We start from the raw sequence: 22,460 nt of genomic DNA on the forward strand, positions 1-22,460 counted from the left end.
AAATAAATAAATAAATAAATAAAGAATGCCCTTTTATAAAGCATTTTATTCAATTTTTACAGAATTACCCCCATCGTAAAGCCTAGAAAAATATGCAATCAAAGCATATATGTTAAAATCAACGTTGACAAAAATCGATAACCAATAATATAATTACATGAACATCTTATAACTAAGTTTATATATATATATATATATATATATATATATATATATATATATATATATATATATATATATATATATATACTGACAGTCAATGAAAACGCATCAGAAAATTTCTTGTATTTTTTCTCTTTACCGAGAATCGATTCCAACCGTATAACGAGTACAAATGCACTTGTTTGGTCATAAGAGAGTCACCTTGTTTTACTGAATAATGGGTCTTATTTCACACAAAAACTGTTATTTTCTTAATTTTCCAAAGGGACTTAAAATATTATTTGATAAATAAATGATGCGTTTTCATTGACTGTCAGTGTGTGTGTGTGCATGTGCGAGTGTGTGTGTGTGTGTGTGTGTGTGTATCCGTGGTATCGCTATTTTAGGCACCTGTTTATATATCATCCTTCTTTGCAAAGAGGGAAGCGACCAATATTTACTCTAAATGCCATTTTTTATCAATTATAACACTTAATACTTGCACCAATATACCTGTAGTTGACCTCGTATTAAAACTGGAATCATATTCAAAAGCAACAAATGACACAATCCAGCTGATGCGCATAAATCTGACTTCATCACGCCTGGCGTCTAATTTGATATTCTCGCTGTTTTACTGATCATGAGTTGTACGTAATCTTGATATGCATTAACGATGATTTCACAACACTTAATTAGTATCGCAACACTAGTTTTTAAATTCATTTCGTTTTTTCAAATGGTATATTCATTTTCCAAGTGAACTGGGAACAAGAAAATAAAAATACCCCAACATTGTCACTGTTTCTGCAGCAGCAGATTATTATTTAAAAGTAAATATTTTTAAGAAAATGGCGCACATTCTTAGTAGCAGTGTTTAGCTCTACATCCATAGTTTAATATAATCCTCACAGCACATGAACGAGGCAAGGAATCTGAATAAACATGTAAATAGTAACTTTCACATCTAACACTCCCTACAACAAATTAGACCCTAAAACACGTTGCTGCAATTTCCCTTGAAAAGTACATATATTGAGCAAATAACATAAATATTGTGGCAAAAAACTACTTGTAGCATATAAATATCGAATCCCGTTATATTACTGTATTTGACAGCAAGGCACGCAGCATGACAAGTCATTAAATACCCATTGCACATGTATTCAATCAACGTTAAACAAATGGTCAATTTGGTTTTCAAGTTAATTAAAAAAATAACAGGAAACCATGACCAGAAATACACTGCAACACCCGTGAAAGACGCCTAGCTTGTTGTAAATAACACGAGCGCCTACTATAATGTTGGACAAGTACTTTGTTAGCGCACACTACTCTCTCTTTATTTATATATTTATCTTTAATCAGACATTTGTCGATACCTACAGTCCCTTATCAGTAATGTTGTGGCAATATATGAACGACAACAATTCAAAGAAAAATAGTAAATAAATAAATTACGTAAATGAAGTAAATTAAACAGCACAAAATAGTTCAACACAAAATTAAACAAACCAAACGGGAATATATATAAAGCAAGCCATCCCATGACGTCACACATCTAGTCCAGCTCCTGGAGCTCACCATTTACTATACAGAGGCGGGGCCAGAAGTAAAACCGTTTGGTGAAGGACATGGTTTCCATGCTGGACACCTGCTGGTACTGACCTTGACCTTGGGTCTTCATACTGGCAACCCAGCTGTTCACCTGAAATACCACAAAGAGGTGAAATGTGATATAAAATACCAGATACACTTTACCACAACAATAGCAGCAATGCAGTGATGAGTTTAATATAACATCAATCTAATATTGGACCAAAAGGTGGAAAAGAATAATCTGAACTGCAATGGTACAATAATGATTTCTTGAAATAACAGTAAAACTCAATAATGTCTTCAAAGTATAACGACACTCAATAGTAGAATCAGTTACTACTAACCACTATCCAATATTCAGTATCTCTCACTTTATCAAATGACTGAAGAAATTACTATTGGAATGAAACCATAACAGAGTGAATGAAGCCCTTAAACGTGCAACGAATTCCCAATAATACAAGTCAGAAAGTCCAACCATTCTGCCTGACCTACCGAAGTAAGAAGCTCCAGAAAGTGTTTACTCCTCGCCTCCTCACTGAACACTCTGACAATGGCGTTGATGAACCAGGACCCGTTCTCCTTATTTCTCCAGGACACGTAGTCTGAAATGAAGGGAGGTATAATTGACGAACACGATTGAATTGAATGGAGTCAAAGGATATATTATATTGTGCATTGATTCAAAATAAAATAAAAATGCTACAAAAATTAATATCTGTCAAGATGTGGGGGAAACTAACAAGGCATTAAACAGCAACATAAGCGCCTTAATTCATTTTTTTTATTACGTAAAACATTGTTGAATAAAGTAACATATTATTTGTGTATGAAATCCCCGGCTGGTACAGTGTGTTTTGTTTTCTATATCTTAGTATTTGCCCACCTGGAGTGGTTGCCGTGGCAACGGCGATGTCACACATGTTAGCACCAAATTTGGACTCGCTTTCATTGCAACGCGCCCGCGCAGAATCAGACTGGCCGCCATCTTGTCTCATTGTTAGAGGGACGGATTCTCCCGCGACTCTACTGTCTTTCTTTGCTGGATGAAATACAGTTTTTGGTTTCAAATGTAAAGTCATCCATTTATCACCGAAATGTAATATTTTAACCAAATCGGTCTGTTTTATGCACTATTTTTCTAATTTAATGTATATGTTGCTTGACAACAAACTTGTATTCTTAACGTCAATCAACAACTAATTTCGTTCCAAGAAAAACGTTTTACAAATAATTATAACTATACTCTGAAAATGCACACACCATAGCTATTTAACGATGCATACAAAGTCAAAATTTTGTCACAAAAACCAACCAAATGCCAGTACATAGTTTCAAGTAGTATAACTAAGAGAATTACCAAAAGGCATTGTTTATTTTTACCCGAAAATGATGTTTAAACGGATTTTTCTGCTGGCATTCTAAGCTGTATGTCAATGGGGCAGGAAAGTAGGTCACGAAAATAGGTTAAATTTACAACCAAAAATGTAAAGAAAGGAGCAGTCTAAAGGTCTTTTATGGCTGATCGAGTGATCAATTCAGTTTATCCCTTGGCATGTCGAATTTATTTGAGTCATATAAGAATCTAGTAGAAGTGGTTTACATGTGTTACTGGGAATCCACGCTCCACCGATGCTCGGTTCGTATGTACCTTTAATGTTTTTTTACTTACTTCCTTGGCAAGCCTGAATAAAAAACATTTTTGGTTTTCCCGCCAGGGCGGGGCAGCTGTCGGTGGTAAAGTGCATATACATCATACTGTAGGGCAAGCTGTAGCCATCTGTCCCATATACTGCGTTACTCATACCGTGACTCAGAATGAACACGATGAATGAATCACTAGTCCAGTGGCTAGGTTGTTTGCTCTCAGTTTCCATCACATCAAAGATTCCCTAAAATTATAACATTCAAAATGTACAGATTATAAATTATGATACACTGACTGCAAAGGTTTTAATAATACGATATATAACTGTTTTACCAATTCATATATATATATACAAATAAACGAACAAATAAACCCGCACGCACATACATGCACATGAACAAACACAGACACGCACACACACACAAACACACTGACAATAAAACGTACGCACACACACACACACACACGTGCGCACCTGCTCACCTGTGCGGTCAGGTCATTATGCACAATAACGGTATAACTCATCTGTTCCATCAGCTCTACCAGCGCCTTGCAGTCCATTTCTGACCCGTCTCTCTTCTCATGGTGCTGGAAATTGATGTTGTTGACGATGACAGCGCGTCCACGGGGCAGGCCACAGTTTTGGTAGACCTGAAAGTAGAAGGAAAAATATGAGTCTTTCTAACAGTGGTATTTACCTATCCGCACCCTTAACAACAATCTCATTTACCTGGAAAACAGTTAAATGCTGAACCATTTAAAGCAATAGGACAGGTACGTAGCGACATGTAGGGACAGAGACTAAATGCAAAGAGACGGAGGGATGGAGAAAAATCAGAGAGAGACAGAAAGAGAGAGAGAGAGGTTTATACACACATCGTCCTTGTAAGCTTCCTCCATGAACAGAGCAGGATCGGCAGCTCTCAGACATAGTGACGTCAACGGTAGTTGAGGCACGGCTAAAATCAACATATAAAGTCGAGTTAGTATCCTTGAATTGCTCTATTGTTTGACATTACTTTTACAGGTCTCTCGTTTGGCATTTGAACGATGTGCACACTAAAATTCATGGATACGTTAACAGTACGATTTATATTATTTTTTGATGAAACAAGTACTCTTTGGATGATAACATGATTGGCTGTTCGATTAATCTTACCTCTAGCCTGGAATTGGTCAATGCGGTCATAGGTCACGATGTATTCCGGGTAACACTGGTCCGCCGTGAATAGGAGGAATTCCCGGAATAACTTCCTGGTATCACCTATCACGGAGTCGAAGGTCTCGTGATGGTCACGGCAAATCTTCTCCCCACAGACGCACGGCGGTCTCCTTAATGTCTGTTGTTCCTCGCAGTAGTAGGCATTGCCGAGAAGAACGCGGCAAATCAGGATTTGGAGGTCCTCCGTTCGTCTACTGTCCATCTCGTCTGGAATAAGAATAATTCGATTAAATTTAATTGTGGTAATCCGATGGCATATAAACATATGAATAATTTAAATTTTAGTTTTTCTGAAAGACTTCTAGAGGAAAAAAAAGGTACATGTGCACATTGTCCATGTCCTAAAAAGAAATTATCACGACAACAGAAATAAGACGTGACAATGAGAAAACTAACACGAGCAGTAGTACGCATATTTATACGAAGGCGTACTCCATGCCCACCTAGACGTACCTGCGTACTGATCCGCTTTGGTGGCGCTCTCTGACAAATAAATTGCTCGACCAAACATTCCTTTGCGAGCAATCCTGAAATCTGGCCCCATAGCACAAATAGATGGTATATTTGCACTCTTTGTTCCGTGAAACAGGTACTGTTCATTGATGTCCTCATTTAGTGTATCTAATACAGGGGATTCGGTCTCGACAGTCATGGGCTTTTTCATTGTGGGATCCACGTAATAATAAGGTTTTAAGCGGCCCTGTGTTTGACGTAAGCGGTGCTGCCGCTTGGTAAGTTTATAACGCTCTAGTAAACCTTCGTTTTTGATGGCCTCGACTCTCTTTACCACAATAAAGGTGTGCTCAAGGTTTCGCGTGTCTCGCCCACGCCCTGTTTTCTTGCTTTGCCACGTTCCCTGAACCAGCTCCGTGACGGCGCAGAAAATCTCGGCACTCACGCCCATTGTAAAGCAAGCACTTTGGGATGGATTTGACAGGGATTCGGTGAATTTTTCGTATCTGGATTTCTTGCGTCTTGAAATGTTTAACTGACTAGATAGCGTATCTGGTAAACCTCCAAGAAGATCATAGCTAGACGTTGAGGCACCGAGGAAATCCTGAGCAGTGTAATCTGTCGAAAAAAAGACAACAAAAAAGCTATATCTAAGGTTCGGCATTATTCCTTAATTCGAATTGCCTTCGTTAATAAAACTAGTGGTTGTTTATTTTTCATACCAAAACAAACAAAAAATAATATAAATAAATAAATAAATAAAATAATAATAATAATAATGATAAATAAATAAATAAATAAATAAATAAATAAATAAATAAATAAATAAATAAAACAAAATAATATAGATGATGGAAAAAAAGACAAGAAAGGCAACACTTATTATCAGCATTTAGGTCCATTTAACATTTGTTGTGTTTTATTAAACGAGTCTTTAACGTTCGTACCGCCGTTTGCTCTGTGTTCCCTCCCATATCTGCGATCCTGCCTTTCCGTCACTGTAGAAGGACAAAAAGTCACCACGTAGCAAAATAATTAAAAAGATGGATACGAAAAAAAGACGATAATTGAATGCACTCCCTGAGGTGATGGAATAAAAAAATACAAAAATTGGTGACTGACGAATGAAATTATTATTATAATTGGATAAAACAAATGACAAAAATAGCTATCACGTACTTCATTTATCTAGAAAAATTAATACGTAGGTGATGAAATCAATAAGAGGGTGAACAGATGAATCACTTATCATGTATACCTTCATTTTGTATTCCAGTAAACCACCTAAGAGCATTCCCCCAAATGGAATTAGTTTTCGGTCTTGCCCCTCCGGTCGCCATGTCCGGGTAACAGCATACGGTCCTCTAGCACAATCCTGGCATCTAAGAAGAATGCTGTAAGCAGCTTTATGTCCTGTCCTGTAGGATGGATGACGTATTTAGCTAGCTGGAAAAATATAACCATGAACTTTTTCTGTCCCTGGATATGGTAATGTTGAACATAGTGTACAAACAGTAACAAATGTGTTTATTCGAGTAGGATACTCCTTGTCACATAATAATAATAATAATAATAATAATAATAATAATAATAATAATAATAATAAATTTATTTTAAGTCTAAAAAACTAGTAGACTTTACATAAAATATCATAAATAATACTACATAAAATATCATAAATAAAATCTAGGTAAAACAGCCATTAGCCCATACAATTAAATGCAATTAATACAAGATTTATAAAACCAATTAAGAGTTAATCAAAATATTTCCTAAAAAGGTATGTTTTGAGTTCTTTTTTAAAATGTTTGGTAGACTGAATTGCTCGGATTTCCAGCGGTAATAGATTCCATTCCTTGGGACCTGCAGCTTTTAAAAGATATATCACCGTAGGTTTTTTATCGCATTTTTACTGGGTTGAGTAGCAATTGGTCTACAGACCGCAGATTACGCATTGGAACATAGTGACTGACTAATTCATTGATGTAAAATAAAAAGCATCGTGAGTAAAAACTAAAAATTTGAATAAAATTCTGGCTTGTAGAGGTAGCCAGTGTAAACTTTTTAAAACTGGGGAGATGTGTATACTTGTGGATGTCCGAGTTAATAATCTGGCCGAAATATTTTGAATGCGCTGCAGTCTAGCAATTTGTTTCTTTGGACAACCGTATAAAATGGAGTTGCAGGAATCAAATCGAGATGTAACTAAACAATTTATAACTGTGGCTGCAGCAGAGTCAGACAACTGATTGCGAATTGCACTTATGTTCCTAATGTTAAAAACCGCTGACCTGCATACACTGGCAATATGTTTGTTCATACAAAGTGACCCATCTAAAAATACACCAAAATTTTTTGCATGAGGTGTTGGCTTAATAATGCTTGATCCAATTTTGAGCTGAATTTGTTGTGCTATCATACCATTATGTGGCTGACTTATTACCAAAAGTTCAGACTTTCCATCGACAATTTTCAACTTATTACTAATCAGCCACCCGCGAAGATCATCAATTCATTCAGACAATATATCAATAGATTCATTTGGATTTTCTAGATTGCAACAAGTAAAAATCTGTGTGTCATCAGCATAAATATGATAGCCAATGTTATGATGTCTTAGTATGGCCCAATTGGTAAGGTATCCATGCAAAAAATACAGACACACACACACACACGCACATGCAAACACATACATGTCTACACGCTCACGCACGCACACACACACACAGACACGCACAGTACGCACACACACACCGCTGTAACACAAGGCTTACACTCAAAACACGTCTGCAAAAGATAATATATTAATAAAACAAAAATACGTAAAAAAAAAAAAAAAAAACATTTAAGAGCGCGTCCATGAGAAAGCCAGACAGATCGGTCAGAAGGCGGCAAGGTGGGGGTCAGCAGATTTTAATAATTTTTGGTGTGGTAAACCACCAACATGAAAGATATTGTGAGCCACTGTCTTTCTTATTTTGGATCATTAGTTTTAGAGATATGGGGGAAGGTCTTTTATCCGCAATTTTGCCAAAATATATCATTTTTTAGTTATTAAAAAGATAAGTGGAAGACAGTTTTACTTTTTGGTTTTATATTTACAGAGCTGATGAATATTCATAAAACGCAGGTCAAGTTCGAAAATCAGCATGATCCGGCCATTATTGTAGAAGTTATGCTGTTTTTTCACTTTTCAGCATATATACAACACTGTAAACACATTTCAAGGAAAACCGATAGGCCTGTTGCATGAAACGCACAGGAGTAATCAATCTTACTAAAACGCAGGTCAAGTTCGAAAATCGGCATGATCGGGTCATTATTTTAGAAGTTATGCTGTTTTTTCACATTTCCTCAAAATCAATTCTTAGGCATGTTAACAGTCTTATTATTTGACTAATAAGATACATGAAAGTGTTTGTGTGACATTTCCTGCATCTTTACAACATTGTTAGTTGATTATGTAAAAATGATGGTGAATTTGTTAGCGTGTATTGTGTAATAAAGTGTCAAAAATGGAAATAAACTCATATCATTGCATTTTGTCAGCTTCAATCATTCAGTATGTTCAGAATCTCAGAATGGAAGAAATTAGACATTTAACACTGTTTTATTGATATTTTTCACATCTCATTAATTTTCTTAGTTGATCTATAAAAAGTGCCGTAAAAAATGTTAATTTTGTTTTATGTTAAAAAAGTGTTAAAAATAGAAATAAACCCATTTCAACGGTGCTTACATTTTGGCATTTTTAAGGTGTCACTTTGAAGTTCCATGGGCCTAAAAACATTTGTTAGTCATGCTTTCTGTTTGTCCATGATACTAATATTTTATTATTAAAAATTGATGGTCATTATGCTGTTAAACATTATGTAATGTTGCATCAAAATTTGAAGAAACCCCTATTTTGGGCACTGCTTCCATATTGTCCATTTAAGGAAAACCATGTCACTTACTGTTCTCAAACTTACAGGAAAGAAACATGGGGCCAAAATCGACTTTTTCACACATTGGCATTTTCAAGGTGTGACTTAGAACCACCACAGGGTTGAAGACCCATGCGAGTCACATTTTCTGAAAATCCATGATACGTATATTTTATTATCAAAAATTGATGGTCATTATGCTGTTAAGCATTATGTAATATTGCATCAAAATAGAAGAAAACACAATTTTGGGAGCTGCTGCCATGAGGACCATTATGGGAAAACCATGTTACTTATGATTGTCAAACTTTCAAAAAAGAAACACAGGACTAAAATGCAGCCTGAGTTGGAAAAACAGTCTAATTGGTTTCTTTTTCTGGAAGTTTTACATTTTAGTGAAATATTCATTACTATGGTAATGGCATATTCATTGTGGGACTCAGAGCTCCCTTGGACATGAAACCGCATGGTTATCAAATGTTCTATATGTCTATGCTACTTATAGTCAATAATTAAAAATTGGTGATCATTATTCTGTATTTTATTATGCAATGTTACATCAAAATTGACAAAAATCTGTTTTTACTGCTACTACAAACATTATAAAAAGAAAACTGTGTTATTAATTAGTATTTTTAACTTACAAGTATGTTTTAGGATTGGCATGCAGTTCAAATTAAAAAGCCAGCTCATTTGGGTTATCATTTATTATTGAATTTATGCAATTTTGTGAGAAATTTTCATTTTTCTCATTCTGGCATTTTCAAGGTGTGACTTTGAAGTTCCATTTGCTAGTCATGTTTTCTGATTGTCCATGATACTAATATTTTATAATTAAAAATTGATGGTCATTATGATGTTAAACATTATGCAATATTGCATCACAATTTGAAGAAACCCCTATTTTGGGCACTACTCCCATGATGACCATTTAAGGAAAACCATGTCACTTACTGTTCTCAAACTTACAGGAAAGAAACATGGGGCCAAAATCGACTTTTTCACACATTGGCATTTTCAAGGTGTGACTTAGAACCACCACAGGGTTGAAGATCCATGCGAGTCACATTTTCTGAAAATCCATGATACGTATGTATATTTTATTATCAAAAATTGATGGTCATTTTGTTGTTAAGCATTATGTAATATTGCATCAAAATAGAAGAAAACACAATTTTGGGAGCTGCTGCCATAATGACAGTTATGGGAAAACCATGTTACTTATGATTGTCAAACTTTCAAAAAAGAAACACAGGACTAAAATGCAGCCTGAGTTGAAATAGCAGTCTAATTGGCTTCTTTTTCTGGAAGTTATACATTTTAGTGAAATATTCATTTTTATCGTGTTGGCATATTCATTGTGGGACTCAGAGCTCCCATGGACATAAAGCCATATGGTAACCAAATTTTCTACATGTCCATGCTATTTATAGTCAATAATAAAAAATTGGTGATAATTATTCTGTAATTTATTTTGTAATGATACATCAAAATTGAAAAAAAAAATGCACTGCTACTACAAACATTTTGAAAAGAAAACTGTGTTACTTATTATTATTATTTTTAACTTACAAGTATGATTTTTAGGATTGGCATGCAGTTCAAATTAGAAAGCCAGCTCAATTAGGTTATTATTTATTATTGAACTTATGCAATTTTGTGTAAAATTTTCATTTTTCTCTTTCTGGCACTTTCAAAGTGTGAACTCTCATGGGCCTGAAGCCTTATGCTTGTTACACTTGTTACACATTTTACTTTCATTGGTAATACCTGTTGAGTATAAATAAAATTTGATATTCAATTTGCAGTTAAGCATAATGTACTTTTTCATCAGAATTGACAGTAGCCTATTTTGTGCATTGTTATTTTCAGCTTTTTGTCTGTACATTTGACAGCTTTGCTGCCTTGTTTTAAAATTTTTCTCTCTTGCTCCCTGAAAATAAGATACATGCGCATGATGACATTGGATATGCACAGTAATAACTCATTAAATGTGGGGTGGGGGTGGGGGGTTGAATAACTTGTCACTAATCATTTTAATTTATTCAGAAGTTGTATGGCTCTGTTTGAAAATAATATTATCCGAGCAATCCTGTATTACAGATCTCAAAATAAAAAAAAAAAACCTGCAAAAATGGGCCTCTTGATTATTTTGAGGAATTACGGTAACTGTATTTTGGGACAGAATTGATGGAAGCCATCTTGTATTTATAAAAATTGGATAGATTTGTCCTTATCAAAGCATTGTTTGAATTCCTGGCTGTGAGTCTTTGATTAAATTTGATTATTGGAAGGTATTATCTCAAAATGTTCTGATATCTTGATTTCGGTCGTTTGCTTTTCTGGTAAAATTGCTAAAGTTTGAGGCACATTTTCAATATCTTCTGTTGTGTTTAACACATTTTTTAAATTTTGTATGATGAGACCTACACATGCTCAGGATCCCTATACAATTTTATGGCTGTCAACCCTGCAAAAAGAGAGATATGAATGCTTGAACATTGCTTGGTAGAAAAGTAAGTTTGGGGGTGTGGGGTTATAAAAATAGGCGTGGCTCGTTAGTTTGTGGGTTAAACTGAAATTAAGTAACATGTTCTCAATGGCAAATGGCTGGTTTAAATAAGTAAATTATCAATTTTTTTTTAAATTCATCAATTGTGACATATTTGCTTATGAAGTGGCTTGACCGAAGCTGAAAATCAAGCCAAAAACGGCCAAAATATTTAATATTATATTGTAATTATATCCAATTATTTCTTTTGGGATTGTTGCCTTCAATGTGAATATCTCCTATGTGTGCAACTATATTATGAATTTGGTTGAAATCTGTTGACCCCACATCTTGCCACTCTCCGACTTGTCTTATCATGGACACACACTTAACACTTTAGTTTTAACATTTAACACGAGACCACAATGAATAATACTATACATAATAGTATATATTATTATAAGAAAACCAAATAAATCATCACAGCTAATGGCTTGTAAATAAACAGAATAAATCCTAAGATGTGCAAAAATTCACTTTCTAAAAACACTGAATTCCTTTGATGTGGACCCTTTATCTTCTGGTACTCATACTGAATGTTGAACGTCAAACCTTCTGTCACATGACCCACCAAAAATAACTAGAGTGATCCGTTATCTTTTACAGCATACAGGTATTAACACATCTCACGTTCACCTTGGGTAGGTCATTACCTGTCACGGTGCCTGGACACTACTACACGTACCGCTATTATTTGCCTGTGTCAACGCACACACACTCACACGCACACACACACACACACACACTAGCGCGCGTCAACCCCAATATAAACATAATGGTCTATATTTCGACAACGTTACATTTGGTGGATGCATTCGGGATTTTTTAAAAATTTTATCTACAGTTCGCTCATCTAAAATGTGTTTATATAAAACACCTGTATACAGGTTTGGTAGCTTATAATACCCCTATGTTTTAATACATTTTACAGTGTATCCTCATCCCCGTCTTTGTATATCATTGATATTGATATTATCAACCCCTCTCAAGCGTGACGTGGGTTTATGACATTCAAACCAAGGCTGACCCGCCTTGGTTGGCCTTCATACATACATAGTGTAATAAATACAGCTCGGGTTGACAGTGAAATATAATAACTTACACCACCTCCATACGCACACGCACGCACACATCTTTCTACTCGATTAATTACCCAACTGTATTGATATTTCCTCCAAACGATTTCTTTAATTACCATTTGTGGATAAAGTGTATCAATATTTATAAGGCCAGCAGTTAATTATATATATATATATATATATATATATATATATATATATATATATATATATATATATATATACACCCAGCAGACAAACGGCATTGATTCACCGTTGAATCAACGTTAATTTTGGTGGATCAACGTTGAATCAACGTAGAATCAATGTCGTTTGCCTGCTGGGAAGATGTATAATCAGAAACCATGGCCCCGTATCTCGAAAGCTTCGCTATGTTGCGCACGTGCGCAAGCGTCTCGATTCCATTACTCGCCCATACTCGTCCCATATAATACATTGTAGCCTCTATTTGATATAGCGATTCGCAATACGTGATGCTTCGAGATACGGGGCCCATGTCATCTAACAGGATGGCAGATATGATATCTCCTTCTCTGAGGTCAGCCAAACAACATATCTGCCAAAATCAATATTACTTTACAGTATCTTATACCGAATAAAAAAGCAGGCTATCCTATACTACCACGTCCCAATGTCACCTAGATCTCTCTCTCTCTCTCTCTCTCTTAAACTGGGGAGGTACAGAAAACTGCACCCTCACCCCCTACCACCCCCATAGCTCGATGTGAAAAAAGGACACAATATATACCTGTCGGTGTTCGATTCCCTTCCTCTTGTCCTAAATCTTATTTCACATGTGGCCGTGGGACCCACGTATATCTCCACCACACTTGTGACGACAAAGGTCAAATAGCTAGACAGTCTTACTCCGTCTCCTCTAACTCTTGACCGTGCACGATATAAACCCAACCAACTATGAATCGTAAATAACAACAACCTGCCTCGATTCACGTGTCTATGTATTTGATTGCTGTGATTAAAATAAGGTTGAAAATCCCAAGGTGCTACGTAGGCCTACTGTTGGGAAATTCCACACTGCTCGAAATGCCGCTATTTTTAACTGAGTTGTGATTGGATAACAAAAATGTGATGACCTGTCTCAACTGTAGCAACAGCATTTTTCGTGAATGTGTTCTTCCTTTCTTTAATCGTGAGTTGATAGCTCAATGTATTCAAGCAAAATATTCAGGGGCAGATCCAGGACTATTTGAAAGGGGGGGGGGGTCTGTCCCCAGTGACGTGAGGTTTTTGTATTCCAGAGGGCGAACAGTGCCATTTGGCACTGATTAGAACAATGATTCAGCTAGTCAAAATTTTATTTCAAGAGGGGACCATTGGAGTGATTTTTTTTTAAGAAAACGAAGGTGGGAGCCCCCTGCAACCCCCTCCCAACCCCCACCCCCACCACCACCACCACCACTAAATCCGCCACTGATATTTACTAAGTAGGAGTAACTAGGAATGAGGCTATGGGTGTAGAGTAGGCCCCTATTATGCCGGCTATTTTTGTTTGTTTTTTGGGGTTAATGTACAGACTTGACATTTAATATGGAATATTTCAGTTTCGAAGGTATACCTAGGTAAAAATACGTTCTTTTTTCAAAAAACTCCAATCTCATATAAGATTTGTGAATGTAAAAGTGTGCAGTCAGGTGTGTCACTACCAATTAACTGACTTTCATGCCTGTAGCGCTGCTGCATTATGTAATGTGCAGTGATTTAATTGGGTAGTGTTCCTTTGGGCTGATCAAAGCTTGGCTTAGGCAAAGCTTGGTTCTGTCAAAAAAGTATCCATATTTCGGCAACTACTGCATAGAAGAATTTGAAATTTTGCATGCAAGCGGTCAGTTTTGCAGTGCGTAAGATGAGTCAAGTAGTGCATTACACATTTGTTAATCTAAGGCAGAATGGCGCGAAAAAGACAGACATAACCAGACAGATCATAGCGCCAAACGGAACGGTCCCCACAAATTTATAGAGTAATGCCCAGACTGATGTACCTACACAGAGGTCACCCCCAATGTATCACAATTTTACCTACAGGGTACAGGACCCACTGTCTTTCGGGATACGCTGCTGCAACTAAACAAAAAACACTTAGTCCGATCAGAACGAGGGGTAAATTGTCACTAAAATGCGTTTTTTAAAGCCCTTAGCGAACACCAAACTGGTTTTAGCAGATAAGAACACCAAATGACCTCCGAGGTACCCACTGTATACAGCAAAACATCGTCGTCTGTTTCTCTAATGAATTGGGGACCATAAACGATTCTGGGTAGAACAATGAAACTGCGTGGCTTTCCTTATTGAGGTCAGATTTCACCTGTACCGCCCAATTAGTCAAAACAGAGTTTACAGATATCCAGAAGAGGCCTACGACGAAGCATATGCCGGGTCTAAAGTGACAAGGGTGATTGACAGCGTCAGTATTTGGAGTAGATTCCACATTGGTGCCAAAACACCAATGGTAGTCATCGACGAAAACCTGAACCAGATCAAATAAAGGAATAATCTCGGAACCACTTGTCTATCATTTGATAGGGGGCACCTTAGGAACAATTCTAGGTTGCACGATGAGGTTGCAGGTTCACACAGAGCACTTTTAATAGCAGATAACTTACAGAACCAAGGGAATGAGCAGCTACCCTGGTCATCAAAATCGCCACATTTGAACCACATAGACAATGTTTCGGTAGACCATTACTCACCAATCAACTGCCTACATGTCCTACAACAAAACTGGACCAGATTGGACAATTTTAGACCGTTGCCTGGAATGCTATTCCAGATTGAACTCTAAAAACCTACCCCCAAGAAATGCCTTGCCGTTTGAGAGCGCTGGCAACAGCCACGAAGAGGCCAGGCGTTACAACGACCATTACTGTGACTAGCAACTGACATGAGGGTCTTTTGTGGAGCGTATTACCCTTTTACAGACGATAATTTGTAAAATATGGAGATCCAAAATGTCTCTTTTAATGGTTGTCGTATGACATAGAGTAGGCAATGTGTTTTTGTTTGCTTCTCTGGCGAATTCCATTAATGAACCGATGTCACAATGACATCAAAGAGATAATTTAAAGTTATTAAAACACGATTTTAATCCTTATTTTCATTTATCAGTGAGTAAAATAGGAAAAAACTGATAAAAAATTATTTCGAAAAAAATATTCCATATTAAATGTCAAGTCTGTAGTTTACATTGTCTTCGTTTTTTTTTTTGTTCTATTTTTCCACCTTCTCTCTTGCGCTGACTACATCCCAGCTGTAACTTTAAATGTACGACGCGGTTGATGGTATTAGGTGTTGGTTGTACAGCTACAATATCACAAAATCATTGATAAGTATGCTTGCTCCAAGTCTAGTAGCACGCTGTTTGTTTAAATGCTTGGATTAAGCGAAGCAGGGTATCTGGAATTATTTTGCAGTTATTAGTGTTTACCAATGTCCTGGGAGACAGCTTGTTCGTCTATTTCAGGTGAACAGAAGTAACCTGCAACGTATCAACACATGAACTCACGTGGAAAAAGTTTAAACATTTCATTTGAGAAGGCCTAACGAATCGACTTTGTGGGTCTTGTACATGAAAAACGAATGGATATTCACGATATTTTTCACCTGTCAAATGATTGCCATTTGTGAGGGATAGACAGCATGTAGAAGAAGGAAGCGGTCTGACCTTCCGCGGGGCAAGGTCCACAAGACCAGTGGCAGATTAGAAAAGCAACTTGGATTTCGTCTCGGCTTTAGCAGTTGAAATATATCTCTAAATGTCTCTCTTTTTCTCACAATCAACCAACATTTGACTATATCAGTGAAATATTTGACTGTGAAATTCCAAGGGAAATAGTTGCCTTCTAACACAGGCTTGCACCCTGCAGTTTCAGAAACACCCCGCACGCAAACGAAGTAGATACTTCAGCGCAGTAGACTACTGCAATTCTACTGCAAACATGCTTCAAATCTGCTTCGACTGGGGAGCTAATTAGCATATTTGAAACATGCTTCTATCATGCTGCAAATCTACTGCATTGATGCTCCTCCTCTGTACGACCCTATGTAATTTTTGAAGTAGAATTGCAGTAGGCTATGCTGCATTTCTACTGCAAATATGCTCCACACCACTACTGCGTTAATGCTTCTTTGCTACTTCGATACTACTGCATTTTCGTGCGGGACTGCATACGTGCCTAGCAGACATGACTTGTACTACCCAGCAACCCCCCCCCCCTACACACACACACACACACACATTACAATTCTCCCACTGCTACAACAATTTCAGAAAAAAGTGGACATTCGTTTATCAACATACCAGGAACCTTGATCTAATTGTTTTTCAGAGCCAGCGACATACTAGTAATAACGTACCTCTCTAACAGAAAGGCGGTTAATTCGTCCACAAGTTTTTGGGAAGGAATTGAGCACGCTTTGTTGCTCTGTTTGGTACATGTACTTGCTGCATGTACGGAAGAAATGATTCTCGTACTCTAGTTCTGTTTTACAATGTTTGCAGGTTATTTCTTCCAGAGGGATTCTCATGTGCCTGCCTTTCTCTATTGCCAGCTCATAGCCACTTATTCTCATTTTGGCAATGTATTTTTTGTGTGTGTGTTTGTGTGTGTGTTAGCTTGTGGCACTAATTTTTGAGTAATTTTCGAGATCGTGTGAGTTTTTTAGTATTTAATAAGTGAGCAGTTTATTGTATTTTTCCATGCACAAATCTTTTCAAAAGAGACCTTCACTTTTTAGATTTATTTCCTTTTCTAGCTCAGATGTTTCATTCCAATGTTGCATTCCCCAATTCTGTCTAAATGTCGCCACTGCTTTAGTCCAATGATACCATTTGCACATTTTAAGTGAATTTGCTCAATTTGTTATTCATCTTATTAATTAGGTTCAGTGATTTAGAATTTCCTGAGCCTACACCTCAGTACCATAAAGTAAAATCGGTTTTACAGTTCTATCAAACAGCTTCATTTGTAGTACTGGATATCTACATTTCAGTAGTCACATTTGAATTTGTGGGGTTACAAAGAGACAAGTTCCCTTTATTGCAATACGGACTTCTACACATTCAAAGAAATTCTGCAACCAAGTAGAGTAAAGTGATCAAAATAAAGATGTAAATAGCCCGCACGAAAATGCAGTAGTATCGAAGTAGCAAAGAAGCATTAACGCAGTAGTAGTGTGGAGCATATTTTCAGTAGAAATGCAGTATAGCCTACTGCAATTCTACTCCAAAAAGTACATAGGTTTGTACAGAGAGGAGCATTTATGCAGTAGATTAGCAGCATGATAGAAGCGTGTTTCAAATATGCTAATTAGCTCCTAAATCGAAGCAGATTTGAAGCATGTTTGCAGTATGATTGCAGTACTCTACTGCGCTGGAGTATCTACTGCGTTTTCGTGCGGGCTAGGTCTAACCCACGTGCCCCTGTCTACCCCCCTTATAACCCCTACCCCACCACCACAACAATAATGTTCATAAACAACAAAGTACTCCAATGTCTACAGCTAATCTCCTCTTTACGCCAGTCCCACAGTTTATTAAAACATTCCTCTTCTTCTCAACTGGAGACGCATTCAAATTAAAGAAAAATCCTTTAAGCACCACAGGTAAGTAGCATATCCCCTTTTCTCCTTGCTGTCTTTATTTCGTCAATGGGTTTTATTTGTCTAATTATGGATTCAATGTTACATTAACTAAGACGTAAAGGAAAGCATTTTGGAGACATACTAAGCTCGATGTGTCAACTTATGTGAAGTTGATGTGAGGTATGTGGACGTTTTGGCTCATGGTTTATGCATGCAGTTTGTCTTGGCCTATTGTTGGGCGCAATTAACAAGTAGCTCATATAAAACTCGTTTGCACGGTGAGGAGTTTAATTGGTATATTTACTTAAGTCTGTAAACTGGTCGAAGAAAAAACAGGTATGTGCGACAACTGCTGTTCATGCATGGATTTACTTTATATATATATATATATATATATATATATATATATATATATATATATATATATATATGGTGACTTCTTATCAGTTAACTGTGACGTCTAATTTAGTTTAGCTTTTTTTTATATCTAGGTAGGTTAAATTTCTGCACAAAACAGACGCATTAGTAACAATATTGAGCTATTATATACTACTCTACAGCATTGGTCAAAAAGGTTGTCCCACCCCCATTTCCATGTACTTTTAATTACAAATGAACACCTCACAGCTGTAATTTGTTAGAAATAATGCTTTTTATTACAGATACCGTGTCTAACATGATTAATGGTTTAAAAAATACAAAATAGAGGTAAAAATATACATATTTTATACCATTTAGTCAAATTTATAAGAGGTACCCCCTCTAATCCACTGTTTCACTGTGACTTCTACAGATGTAAAGAAATATCTATAAAATTGAAAAGACGCCATCAAATGTCCCCAAATTCACAGACAATTAGCACTAGGGTGTGCTCGTTAAAGATCACGTGCCTAACAGCGTGTGCGTCTACCGCGTACTGCAATTATCTCCTGTAGACGGCGCGACAAGCCTTCAACACGGGTAACAATTCTGTTTTGTGGAATATTGTCCCATTCTTTTTAAACAAGTTGGGGGAGTTGGTCCACGTTTTTATGGGGTTGGTTCTCCTTTGCATTGCACACTCCAATTCATGTCACAGTTGATTAGTAAGCTTAATATCAGGGCTCAAAGATGGAGGTTCCATCCTTAGAGCATTGTGTTTCTTCAACAAACACTTGCCAGGCGAGAGGTGTGAGCAAGTGTGCAGTCATGGTAAAGCCTGGAATTAACCCCAAAGTCAGTTCTTGAAGATGGAATGAGATATCAGCTGAGAATTCTACGTACAGTGATCCCACAGGCACCTGAACCTGGCCATCCATCACTGGAAAGAAGTCTATTTTGATGCAGAATTAAGTTATTTCTTGTATCCCATCGATGGTCAAAGAGGGTCCATAGACATGTTAAAAAATGCCTCTTGGAAGGGTGTGTGTATGATAATATCGCCTGAGGTGTTAGATCAGTCCGCATTTGGAGAACATTCCAAGCCCATGGTATTAGTACAGTGTTCCTTTTGGAACAAAACGTAACAGGGGCATTTTAATGTAACATTTTCAACAGAAATCTCACTCCATTTGCAAGAGGTGACCTCAGGGATGCTACTGGCTTCATTGTGACAACGCACTTGCTCACAGCTCTCGTCTGGCAAACGATTTGTTGCAGAAACACAGGGGTCTGAGGATGGGCCAACAGTCTTTGGGTCCTGATATTAATCCTACTGAACACCTGTGGCATGAATTGGAATGTGCACTGCAGAGGAGAACCAATTCCCAAATAATCTTGACCAATTCCGCCACGCTCTTTAGGATGAATGAGACAATATCCCACATAACATAATTGTTACCCGTGTTGAAGGCTTGTCGCGCCGTCTACAGGAGATCATTGCAGTACGCGGTAGACGCACACGCTGTTAGGCACGTGATCTTTAACGAGGACACCCTAATGCTAATTGTCTGTGAATTTGGGGACATTTGATGGCGTCTTTTCAATTTTATAGACATTTCTTTACATCTGTAGAAGTCACAGTGGATTTGAGGGGGTACCTCTTATAAATTTGACTAAATGGTATAAAATATGTATATTTTCACGACTATTTTGTATTTTTTAAACCATTAATCATGTTAGACACGGTATCTGTAATAAAAAGCACTATTTCTAACAATTTACAGCTGTGAGGTGATCATTTGTAAATAAAAGTACATGGAAATTGGGGTAGGACAACCTTTTTGACCAATGCTGTATATTATATGATGACTATGTAATGCAGTTAGGCCACAATATAGTGCGTAATAGTTCAGCTTTGGCAGAATAAGTCATTGATACGTATGGCCCTGGTAGAGAGAAAGAGAAAGTACTTCAAAATTTATTGTCAGATCACACTAGAGTTTGAAGGCTATGAGATTGCCAATATATTTATAGACCAAGGCCCGGTTTCATCAAGACTGGATTGCGCTATCCTGTGGATAAAATTATTGCTGTCCTCTGGATAGCGCTATTCAGAGGATAGTGCGTTTCATCAACAACGAATAGTGTTATCCAGAGGATAAATCAGCTTACCCAGAAGATAAAGTTGTCCGCTCGAAATAGGTGAGATAAATCTGTTATCATGCTGTCAAATCATCAAAAATGACGAACCTGCTTGGTTTGGCAGTGAATCCTTTGAGATTTCGCAGGGGTAGAATGATTAGAGAGAGAATTTGAGAAGAATTGTGTTTGGTTTTGATGCTCTGAGTGATACTTAATCAATTGATTATATAACATACATTGATTATATAATATATATCAAAGTTGACATCGCACCCGCTACGAAAAGAACCCATGCAATCTCCTTGAGAGACCAATTGTCTTTTATTTTACTAAAACATACCTTTGAAATTGACGTAAAAACTCCACATTGCTTTTGACAGTATCTGCCAAACGTGTCTAGTCAGCCATTTTATTAGAAAGTATCTCACGACCTTGCCCTTCCACTGCAAATTGTAAACATTGCATGAGGCACAACTAATGCAATGTGGTCTGTTTTGACACTGACACTAAAAAATATCCTGTAGATATTATTTCTATTATTTTAATGAATGTACCATCTTGAAATATTGTTTAATTTGGGCAATTTATTTTCCAAATATGGTATAGATAATTTTTCGTTAGCAACTGTCATGGCTTTTACAATGTTTATAGCAACCAATTGCATGATGGGAATGTATTTTTTCCAAATATGGTATTGGATAATCTTTTATCCACTGGATTACTATCATGCTGTTTATCCAGCCTTTGTGAAACACAAATTTATACAGAGGATAACTATCCAGAGGATAAGAGATGTATACCATGGATAGTGTTATCCACTGAAAAGCCTATACGGCCTTGATGAAACCTGACCCAGATGCCAATAGACGGAAAACACATCGACTGGCAAATTGCAAAATAGGCTAAATATATTGGTAACCGATTTAATATTTTTTTTATTCACAAAAAGACAAGCAAAATACATATGCAAAGACACACACACACACAAGCACACACACATGACATTCACTATACATTAAGTAAACATGAAATTTATGTAGATAGCCAGACTACGTATAATACAATATAATACAGGTGATGCTGCACATTACACGATACAAACATTTTACATAGAAGGAAGTAGCGAAAAAGTAACATGACACTGTAAAGTAAATTTAAAAATACATTTTGCAAATCTTCCCTCTCCGCTCCACAGATAAAGCACTTTTCTGACACCTCAATACCGATTCTTTTCAAGTATGACCTAACTGGTAAGATTCTAAAAATTATTCTATATTGGAAACACTGAAGTTTTGTTTCTCGTGTAACATAAAAACAATTCTCGTAAACATTCTTCCAAGTGATATTTATATTTAGATTTAGGTTCCATTTCCTTTCGTCTACCAAGTTTTTCACGAGTTTCACTCATGAGAACCTGATAGAAATCTTTACACCCATTTCGACTCTTTATAAGTAGCTGAACCGGCTGAGGAATATAAGGAAATAAAATTTATTCAAAAATTTCTTCATTGTTCTTTTCTTTTAACCTACATTTTAAACTGTTACGTATTCCAAAATATTTTAGATCCCATATTCTATGAAGTCCAAATTTCCTTTCCAGTTCAGCTGTGGTTAAAAATTTCCCTTCGTTGAAAAGATCGCCAATTATTCTTAAACCCTTACTGTACCATTCATTATCAAATATTGATACCCCACCCAATTTTACTTTACTATTATACCACAGAGGTTTAAGAGCAATATT

General features: G+C 36.6%; 1 protein-coding gene across 2 annotated transcripts; it reads right to left on the minus strand.

Moving 5' to 3' along the window:
* Positions 1–28: 28 nt before the first annotated feature.
* Positions 29–13,681, minus strand: LOC106162934 (uncharacterized). 2 transcript variants are annotated; one of them, XM_013540375.2, is made up of 11 exons: positions 13,368–13,681; positions 6,322–6,481; positions 6,011–6,061; positions 5,064–5,681; positions 4,548–4,817; positions 4,265–4,347; positions 3,872–4,039; positions 3,413–3,632; positions 2,627–2,782; positions 2,236–2,345; positions 29–1,849 (listed from the first exon to the last, which is right to left on the minus strand). In XM_013540375.2, exons 2-11 carry the CDS (start codon positions 6,401–6,403, stop codon positions 1,703–1,705), a joined length of 1,905 nt encoding a protein of 634 aa, XP_013395829.2. In that variant the 5' UTR covers positions 6,404–6,481; positions 13,368–13,681; the 3' UTR covers positions 29–1,702. The 2 variants fall into 2 exon arrangements, with proteins under 2 accessions (XP_013395829.2, XP_013395828.2); XM_013540374.2 differs by having other exon boundaries at positions 6,322–6,509; positions 13,368–13,680.
* Positions 13,682–22,460: the final 8,779 nt, after the last annotated feature.

The sequence above is a fragment of the Lingula anatina genome, chromosome 5 (genome assembly GCF_051362555.1).
Source record: "Lingula anatina isolate TDL-2025a chromosome 5, LinAna3.0, whole genome shotgun sequence".
Taxonomy (NCBI): Eukaryota; Metazoa; Brachiopoda; class Lingulata; order Lingulida; family Lingulidae; genus Lingula; species Lingula anatina.

Excerpts from the sequence above, each read along its gene's own strand:
- LOC106162934 (XM_013540375.2), bottom strand. The coding sequence starts at position 6,403 with ATGGCGACCGGAGGGGCAAGACCGAAAACTAATTCCATTTGGGGGAAT. Across the intron at positions 3,633-3,871 it reads ATAATGACCTGACCGCACAG|GGAATCTTTGATGTGATGGA; the intron begins GTGAGCAGGTGC and ends TTATAATTTTAG. Across the intron at positions 2,346-2,626 it reads TGCCACGGCAACCACTCCAG|ACTACGTGTCCTGGAGAAAT; the intron begins GTGGGCAAATAC and ends CCTTCATTTCAG.